The 10414-nt window shown below is 40.5% G+C and overlaps 1 protein-coding gene across 2 annotated transcripts in view; it reads left to right on the plus strand.

The window, feature by feature from the left end:
• The window catches only part of TES (testin LIM domain protein), a 32908-nt gene extending 23187 nt beyond the window's left edge, over positions 1-9721 (plus strand). For both annotated transcript variants that reach the window (XM_084279600.1, XM_084279599.1), the window contains 5 exons: positions 508-760; positions 1959-2294; positions 5449-5664; positions 6818-6976; positions 8233-9721. In XM_084279600.1, coding sequence (XP_084135726.1) covers positions 508-760; positions 1959-2294; positions 5449-5664; positions 6818-6976; positions 8233-8424 — 1156 coding nt within the window. In that variant the 3' untranslated portion in view covers positions 8425-9721. The remainder of the gene's footprint in view (positions 1-507; positions 761-1958; positions 2295-5448; positions 5665-6817; positions 6977-8232) is intronic.
• The last annotated feature ends 693 nt before the right edge of the window (positions 9722-10414 follow it).

Genomic DNA, 10414 nt, shown 5'->3' on the forward strand with positions numbered 1-10414 from the left:
AAATGCATATGAAGATAGTTTATAGTGTTTGTAAATTGGAGCCTATAAAGAGAACCTGAAAAACTAATGGCCCAAATGATTGCTGGGGGGATCGTGGTGATGTGTGTAAGTTAAGTCATGGATCACCACCCATAATAAAAGTGGTAGGTGGGTGATAATGGACATATATGTGTGTAATTAATACTGAGATGTAACAGAAAGAATTATGTAGCATTATATTCAAAATGCATTAGTGTAGTTGACTTAGCTGTTTGATCACAACTTCTGTGAACAAATAATATAACTAATAGGACAACAAATTGAACATAAATAAAACAACAGGAGAAATAAAGGATGTCCTCAAGAAGGTATGTTTGGCATATTGCAGAATAACTTGTATATTCTGTAATCAAGGCACTGAAAACAAGGCTCTGGGTTCCCACTGATGTTGTTGCTCTGCGTGCAGCTGGAGTGAGCTGTAATTTTCAGCTGGGACTGTAACTTTGTTGCTGTTTCCATTAATTTCAGAAAAATATGCCGCAACTGCAAATGTGGCCAGGAGGAGCATGATGTGGTTACAAGCAATGAGGAGGATCGGAAAGTGGGGAAGCTCTTTGAAGATACAAAGTACACGACCCTTATTGCAAAGCTGAAGAACGACGGCATTCCCATGTACAAACGCAACGTGATGATACTGACTAACCCGGTGCCAGCCAAGAAGAACATTTCCATCAATACTGTGACATATGAGTGGGCTCCTCCTGTTCAGAATCAGACACTTGTAAGTCCGACCCACTGTTTCTCCATGTTTAAAGCAGGATCCGATGGGGGAGAGAGAGAGAGAGAACTATATAAGTTTACCTCTTGTAGTCGTTCTGTGTGTACCGCTTCTCTTCTTCCTCCTCAATACTGAAAAGATGGTGCCTGCTTATTGAGCCTTGCCAGTATCTTGCAGATATGGATGCTTGTCTCTGGAACTTCTTGAGAACTGGGGAGATTATGTGAGTTTTAATAGATGAAATTAAGATTTATCTGCTGAGTCCCCGGAGTGCAATTTCTCTAACTTGCCTTTTTTAGTAAAACTCGAAAAATTTGCATGGATTGTGGGCTTACACGCAGGGAAAAAAAAAATAAACAACAAACCACCAAAAAACTCACCCCCCCCCCCACCCCTAACCCCACAACAATTTATGTCATTGTTTAATGTTAAGGGGAACACTCAGTCTTGCATATAGCTTTTACTGTATATGGTCAGAACAAGGTTAGTGTTGACATCTAAAAGAAGAGCTCTTTTCCAGTATGTTTTCAGCTGAAGTAGATGAGATGGTAGATAGCCTTCTGAGGATTTTACTTCACTTCTCAGACTTTGATTGCTAAGGCGCTGTGCTGCAGTGTTGCGTGATCCCTGCTGGAATCACGTTATCTCTTCACCTGCCTTTCAAAATACCCTTTTCCAGTGAATTAATCAAACTTTGTGTATCCAAATCAACTATAACTTCATATTCAGTTACCACTTTGATTTTTTTTTTTTAGGCTTGTCCTTGCTTTATTCAAGATAAAGCTTTTTTATTTAGCTAGAATTATTTCTGCAATGGGCTGTGTGCCCCAGGCAAACTATTTCAGCTTCTACTTTTTCACTTTTTCAGCTATAGCGATGATCAGTAGTTTTAGATAGCTTTGAAGAGAGGAGGTGCTGTGTAAATGTTAATTATTGTTTACCCTGAGAAGTAATAACTCTGTTCTGTAAAAGGCTTAAAAGGAAGCCTGTCTCTGACTCTGGGAAGAAGCCAGTTAATGCATCTGCTGTATTTTATCTCCATCTACTGTGTTTTGGGAGCGTAATGTTTATGGAAAGAACCTTGTTTTTGACAAATTTGACTGTCGCTAACAACAGTGGAGATGATTTTAGTCACGTGCTTGCTTAAAAGGATGGGTCTATGGTTGAAGTGGCATCTGATATCTAATTCCTCCTGGTTCAGGCTAGACAGTATATGCAGATGCTACCAAAGGAGAAGCAGCCTGTCGCTGGCTCGGAAGGCGCGCAGTACAGGAAGAAGCAGTTGGCCAAGCAGCTGCCTGCTCACGATCAGGATCCTTCAAAATGCCACGAGCTCTCCCCCAACGAAGTTAAGCAGATGGAGCAATTTGTGAAGAAGTACAAAAACGAGGCGCTTGGCGTAGGAGATGTCAAGCTCCCTGGTGAGATGGAAACGAGAGCTACTGACAAGAACAATGTGAACAATGGTGACAGAAGCACCTCAGCCGCTGTAGGAGCGATGGAGGACAAGTCCCCAGATCGGAAGGCATCTCAGTATGTAAGTATAAGAAAGAAAAGATAAAACAAGAAGGTATGATCACCACCCGAGTGCTCTCAATTAACTTGTTTGTTAACTTGAAGTGGTGAAAATTTGGGGCGGGAAGGAAGGAAAGAAAGAGAGAAGGGGAACTGGAAAACGGTGTCAGTGTCTGCACAGAACCCTGGCTTCTGAACAAACTTAGTGCATTGCGGCAAATAACTTCCTAGGTGACCTTTTCATCTGTGTTGCAAAAACATGCTAGCTTGGAGAGACAGTATAGCAGGGTGGCTTTTACAGAATAATAATCAAGAAACTTGTGTAGTCTTACAGACTAATTGCTGCACTTCTCTCTTCTTGGAGAAGTTTAGTTTAATTTTAGAAGCCTGTTTTCTCCTCTTTCTTGGAAGGGCACCAAAATCACCCACTTGATAAATTGTGTTTAAAGTTAAATGAAACTACGAAATAATAAAGTAACACCTCTCCCTCCCATGTCCAATAAGCCAAGCCACATAATGGCTGTTCTGACTAACCTTGGTTTCATACTCAGACCTGGTTTTAATCTACCGTTTTTCTTTGGCATCCAATTCCTGCCTTCTGATAGCTCAACAAAAGATAAAGTATGCAAAATTGCCCAGTTTTCATTGATGCTTCTAAAACCACAGCCTTAATAAAGTATTTCTGGCACCACATGCAAACTTGTACTATGCATGTGTCTGCTACCACTTATAATACAAAATAGAGGGAGGATTACTGAAATAGCCTTAAAATAGCTTAGTGAAGATAGACCTTTCACTGCAGAGTGGCAAAAGCTCCTGTAACTTGGTTTCCAGAAATGTTACTGTTACATGTATGAATCCCAAAAGTTATTTGTTGCCAGGCTAATTACAGAAAATGAATATAGGAGCTCTAGATGGAGATAAAAGTCTGTTAATGTTGCTGTAGGATATGGCTTTCAGTGTTATTAGGGGGTGTGGTGGGCTGGCATTTCTCAGTGTATTTTTGTTGGTTGCTTTTAACTCACACAGTATAGTATTTCTGGTGTGAATCCTAAGGAATATAAAAATAACACTTCAGATTTAGCTTTGAACATGCCCACTTACTTAATCGGTTGTATCCTGCGCTGTTTGGTTACCTGGAGCTACTTCCTGAAATTAATCATTCCGTTACTTTTTGCCATTTGTAAGGTACTTTTCAGTATGGTGGCTTGATTAGCATTTTGTCTTAACCCAGCCTCTCCTCCTGGGTGACTAGTTTCACCACAGCAGATCTTCACTCCTCTCCTTTGAGAAAGCCCTATGGAAACAGGCACCTTGCCTTGCACCCCGCTGGCCAACTGGTGGGGACCGTGCTGTCCTCTTGAGTAGTTGTATCAAAAGGTGCCTCCTTCTTACCTTACACCCATTCATCACTTGTAAACTGTTCTTACTCAAGCACCTGTCTGTACCTCCTACTGTTCAGGCCTGGGATATCTCATCACTGCATACAGTGATTTAGAGAGTCTTGTAAGTTAAACAGTGTAAGTGAACATTTGAGTTGCTTATCTGTCGTTAGGTACTGAGCTTACCCTGGACTAAATAATCAGGATGTAGATATGTTATTTTTAAGTATTTTTTTTTGCCTGATTTCTGCAATGTGACTTAGTCTCAGCTATAAGCTGTAGCATTATCTCAACTTCTTAACAGCTCAAAATAAACCAATGCAGAGAAGAGCTCTTAAATACCTTGCAGAATTGCCATCTTTGTCTGCACTCTTTTCTATCCATTAGTTCTGCAAATAGAATTCCTTGGTTTTCATTATGTGAACAGGTTGCAATTACTTTAAATTTGATTATTTTTTATAAAGAAACAAAACAAAAGAAAACCCAACCCAGGTCTCCACTATTAATGTAAATATACCTATAATAATTGCCTCTGTTTAAAAAAAAAAAGTTATTTCATCATGACTGATATCTGAATAACAGAAAAATGGATATTCAGCACACTTTTATAAAGAGGTAAATATCTTTATACACTTTTTAACTACCTCAGGATGTCACAAATTAGATAAATGAATCATCTTGCCCTCATCTAGGTCCATGCAACTACTAAACCTTCCAACTGACTCCTCTTGGAGTAGAAGATCTAAAGTAGAAAGTAGATGTAAAAAGCTTTATATAGATATATATATTTACACTTCCTCTTTCATTCGTTACCCTTTCATTCTGTTCCAAGCTGTTGTTCCTCCCCCTTTGATGTCTGTCTTTGTGTATTTTGAAACTGCACAAACAAGTGTGGGGACCTGATCAGTATGCCTTACAGCTGTGACTGAGACACTTTAGATGTATTTTGAGATATATATATATGCACACACACAAGCAATTAAAAAAAAGCCATTTGTGACTGGGCTTGTAGAGATGTGAATCACAGAAAAAGCCTTCCCAGGATGTTCAACCCAGTCCACAGACCAACTGGAGTGCAGGAAATGCCAAACTGATGATTAAACTGTAGATGAAAATTTTTGTTTCTGTAACAAACCTTAATTTTTTTGAACTATTTGTGGTGTAGCTGTGTTCATAAATCTTGTAGTCCCTTTTCCATAACCATGCTCCCTATCCAAAAATCATTAATCACAGACTACTGGACAACAGCCATGAGTGACCAGCATCCCTAGAACACAGCTTTAAACAGAATGAGTTGGAAATTCTCTCATTATGTGGTTTTGGTGGGTTTTTTTGACCAGTGATGCAGATATAACTTGATCTTTTCATGACATATAAGTACACCTATTTTCTTTTGTGTTTTAGTCCGAGTCTAGCTGGTTAGCTCTTTGATGGAGGCTCCTTCTGATTCTTTATTCTTGAGTACATAAGACTTATAGAACATAATGTTAATTTTAATTCCATGGTTTGGGTTTTTTTTTAAAGAGTTGTAGTTGCCAGAATGTGAGTGTTAAAGTACAATAATCCATTCCCAAGTATCGCTAGTGCTATGTCAGTAGTATGTACATCATCTTGAATTGCTTTGTCGGGCCTGTACTGTGGCATCATGTTGCACTACTGCCTGATCATGGGAGTAAACTAAAGCTTTAATTTCAGTCTAGGAAGGTGGGATTTCTTAAATATGTCAGTAATACATAGTTGTTACAAAGGTACCTCTTTGAAGACTTACTTAACTCATTAATAACTTCTCTGCAGTCCTGCTACCGCTGTAAGCTGAGCATGAAAGAAGGTGACCCAGCTGTCTACGCAGAACGTGCTGGATATGACAAGTTGTGGCACCCAGCTTGTTTTGTCTGTTGCACCTGCAGTGAACTTCTAGTAGACATGATCTATTTCTGGAAGAATGGAAACCTGTATTGTGGAAGGCATTATTGTGATAGCGAAAAACCCCGCTGTGCTGGATGCGATGAGGTAGGAAATACCCCAGTCCTTTGTTCTAACACACAGGTGGTGTGAATATGACTTTTACTAAAATATTTCAGTGCAGGTATCAGAGTCATAGAATGGTCTGGGTTGGAAGGGATCCCAAGGTTCATAGAGTTCCAACCCCCCTCACACAGGCAGGGCCATCAACCTCCAGGCCTGGATCTACACAAGGTTGCCCAGAGCCCCATCCAACCTGGCCTTGAACATCTCCAGGGATGGGGCATCCATCATCTCTCTGGGCAGCCCCTTCCAGCACCTTTCCACTCTCTTTTTAAAAAACTTCCCCCTAATATCTAATCTAAACCTTCCCTCCTTTAGCTTTAGTCCATTCCCAATTGTCCTGCCGTTATCTACCCTTTTAAAAAGTTGATTCCCCTCCTGTTCATAGGCTCCCTTCAGGTACTGGAAGGCTGCAATGAGGTCCCCCCGCAGCCTTCTCTTTTCTAGGCTTTCTGACCCAGTTCCTTCAGCCTCTTTTCATAGGGGAGGTGCTCCAGCCCTCTAATCATCTTCATAGCCCTCCTCTGGACTCTCTCCTACAGTTCCACATCTTTCTTGTATTGGGGCCCCAGATCTGGACACAGGACTCCAGATGGGACTTCATGAGGGCAGAGTAGAGAGGGACAACCACTTCCCTGTCCCTGCTGGTCACCCCTCTTCAGATGGAGCCCAGGATCTCCACAAGTTTTAACTGATTGGGGTTGCAAGGAACTGAAATTGATACAGGCACTCCGCATTTGGGAAGATCCATTGTTTCCTTTGGATTTGGTGGGGGTTTTCTGCAGTCTACAGGGACAGGGGATATAATACAAGAGTACGGATTCTGTCAAGTCCCAATTATGCAGTTGGTTCCCAAGGAAGGTCACTAGGGGGAGCGCCTGACTAAATTACACCTCGTGCAGCATAGAGAGCAGCCACCCTGGTGTCTGGCATTGGCTCTTAATAAGCGTAATGGGAATGGAGGCTTTTGGAGAAGAGGCAAAACGAGTGAAGGCGTTTGGTTTTGTTGTTGAAATCATTTGAAACGGTGGAATCACCAGGAGCGCCGTGGAAATTGCAAAGTATCCTGAGGCTATCTGTATTGAAATAAACACTGCTCAAATGCACAGATTCATATTTGTCTGTATCTCCTTCACAGCTGATATTCAGCAATGAATATACTCAGGCAGAAGGTCAAAACTGGCATCTGAAACACTTCTGCTGCTTCGACTGCGACTGCGTTTTGGCTGGGGAAATATACGTGATGGTGAATGACAAGCCGGTCTGCAAACCCTGCTACATGAAGAACCACGCTGCGGTGAGATATGCACGGGCCTGCTGGCCCTCTGAAGGGAGGGAATGTACATCTGTGGGGTTTGGAGCTCTTGCTTTCTCCCCCTGTGGGAGTTTCTGAAGAGTGTAAATTGAATCCAAGTTCAGGCTCAAGTCAATCATCTGTTTCACCTTTGGAAAAAAAAAAAAACCCCAAAACACAGCAAACCACCAAAATCAGCCAAACAAAAAAAATCTCCAAACAAAAACCCAAATTAAAGGCACACAAGTATCTTGTTAATTCATAAACTTGAACAAAAGCCTCTGGCAGGGGGAAGCTGTTCTGAAAATACTTTCAGCTGCACCAATGGTGAAACAGGATTTTGTAACAGGGAGTAATGTAGGTGAAGATGAGTGACGCTGCTAAATGTTTAGTTGGTGTCAGTCATAGTTGATTGTGACCAGTGGGATTCAACTTCAACTGGTCTGCTGAAAGCCTGTAGTAACAATTGCAATATAGGTACTTGGTTTCTTTGTGTTTCTAACCATATGAATTATGGAGGAGAGTGACTGATGGGATAAAGCTGAAAGTTTGGGGAAGGATGGTAGTTCTTCATTCCTAGGTATGCTAGCAGCTCTATTCTGAGATGATTGTCCATTCATATCTACTAATTTGCTAGCTATCAGCTGGGAGTTCAATCTAACGTTCATCTAGACTGTTTGCATAGTAAATGGAGGAAAAAACTGTCATCTCCTGATGGCAGTTAATAGTCTTCCAAGGTAGGTGTGAGGAATTATCATTTGGAAAGGCTCTTTTGTCTCTCAAAACATTAACTCCCTTTTGATCTAAATGATAATTTTTGATAACCAGATTTTAAGATTAATTACATCTCAGACTTTCTAGAAACCTTTAATACTTTGCCATTGCTTTACAGTTACCAATGCACAGAAAAATTGGTAACTAATCTCTTCAGATGTAGGGGTTATATGAAGATCCATACTGTTTGGCATGACAAGTTTTTATCATTATTTGGGTGTTGGGATATCCTAACTATGATAATTGTCTTAAGTTTCGCCCCAGCATCATCGAACTTCTTGTGTGTGTCTAATTATCTTGTGTCTTAAGCTGTATTTTGATTAGAAACACTGCTTTAAAATAAAGAAAAACCAAAAGCTGGAGCTTTATTTCAAAGGCTTCTTTTGAGACCTGTCTTTTCCAAAAGCAGAATTATGCCAGCTTTTGTTGTACTTGTTGAGAGGGTGTGTAGGTCTCACTTAAGTGTTGTTTTTGTTTCTGAACAGATCTGCCAAGGCTGTCATAATGCTATAGACCCAGAAGTTCAGCGGGTGACATACAACAACTTCAACTGGCACGCCACGCAGGAATGCTTCCTGTGTTCCTGCTGCAGCAAGTGTCTCATCGGCCAGAAGTTCATGCCAGTGGAAGGGATGGTCTTCTGCTCAGTGGAATGTAAGAAAAAGATGATGTCTTAAGAGAAGACGTGCACAGAACCAAGCGCTGCTGCGTTCCAAAGCCTCTTGCATTTCTACTGTAATAGTATTGGGGCATTTAAAATTACTGAAAGTATTAAATAGCATTTTCCCAAAGATTTTTTGTTTTTATTTTGTTTTAATGACTAAAACTTGCTGTGTAATCTTCATGTCTTAGCTGTAATAATGCTGTCTTCTTTTGGAATGTTTTCCCTGAGTCAAATGACTTTACATCCCAGAAATGTAAGGAAAAAAAATGTGTTATGAACTATAGACACTTTTAAGGAAGCTCTTAACCATGAAGGGACTTTTGGCTCTTTCTAATGGAAGAAGAAAATGTGAAAATGCTTTGATTTCCCTCGTTTTTTTGTATGATAAATGTACCTCTTCCACTTTCCAGTCTCACTAATTTATCGTTTTTATAGTTTCCCTGCTTTCATCAAGCACTTTAGACAAGATGCTCAGCTTTAGCATATGGTTCTGTTCACTAGACCTCAAGTATGCAGGGGGACTGAAGCTTAAAAAAAAAGGTTGCCTGTAATCACTTGCTTGTTGTTGACACTTGAGTTCTTGAGGGATAGTGACTATTCTAACATCTAGTTTGTAAAGTAACTCTGCCCCAGTAGAAAACTGAGGTTGCTCATGTTTCTCTTCCTTACAACTATAAACACCTGGAAAATTTTTGATTTTGTAAATACTGAAGTTACTTTACAGCTTTTATTGGGGGGTAGGGAGGCAGAGAAAAATAATATGATGGTCTTGCCCCAGTTTTTTAAAAAATAAAAAGACCAAACCAAAACTCCACCAACATTAGTGGATGTCACTCTTATCCTTTCAGAACAGGCTTCTGTTCTTTCATGAATGTTCTTTTCATAAATTGTGCCTTTTATCAGAGGGATGTGGCACACAATATGCGTTTCCAAGAATGTAACTCTGCAGAGGGATCATACTTAGGCTTTTGATTTCTAAGTTCTTTACCAAAGCACAAAGAGGTCTTCCCCAGAAGATACTTCCAGTATTTGAGTAGAAAAAGAAATAAAAATCACAGTTGTGTATTAGCTTTGCATACTAGATAAACCAAATGTGTGGCTCTTTCTTTTTCTTAGGAATTACAGATCTAAAGTGAAACTTGTTAGCTGCCTTTGTGCCAAACAGTGCATGGAGAGTCTTTGGCCCAAAAACAAATTAAAATAACATAATTTTAAAAAATAAATAAATCTATGCAAGTCTTATGTTCAGCTCTTTATTTTAATTTGATGGTGGCTGTATTGTAACACTTACAAATAAAAACTAGCATTGTTCACTTGAATGGTGTAGTCATTCTGTTCTTGTTTAATCCCCTCAAAGGGAGACAAAGAGGAGGAGACATTGCCATACTTGCTTAGCTTTGACATTATAGGGGCAAAAAAAGGCAATGAAATATAAGGCCTGTATGACTGTAGAGTGCCTGTTGTCTTGTGGAACGTTGCTAATGTGCTTATTGGTGCCAAACAACAGGTCTTGCTCCAACAAATACATGACTTCAGAACTTGCTGTGAATTTGCTTTTTGTTCACATAAGCTGTGTATGACCTGAGTGTTAAGATACAGAATCATAGAATGGCATGGGTTGGAAGGGACCCCAAGGATCACAGACTTCCAACCCCCCCTCACAAGGCAGGGCCACCGACCTCCAGGCCTGGATCTACACAAGGTTGCCCAGGGCCCCATCCAACCTGGCCTTGAACACCTCCAGGGATGGGGCACCCACCACCTCTCTGGGCAGCCTGTTCCATATAGTATTGGGATGTTTTGAGTTTGCACAAGTGAATTAATGTGCTGAGAGAATAAAGTGCCTTGTGCCCCTCTGAGTACTGCAGAAACAAGACACTGGTGTGAGATACTTTGGATGATGCCTAAATTGAGACATAAGCTTTAGGTCCATGCTCTGGAATCCTGTAACAGCTTTCCTTGGGGATTGTCAGGACGTACAAAAAACGTGTATATCTTCTAGC

Source organism: Gallinula chloropus (assembly GCF_964237585.1).
Source record: "Gallinula chloropus genome assembly, chromosome: 1".
In the NCBI taxonomy this organism is placed as follows: domain Eukaryota; kingdom Metazoa; phylum Chordata; class Aves; order Gruiformes; family Rallidae; genus Gallinula; species Gallinula chloropus.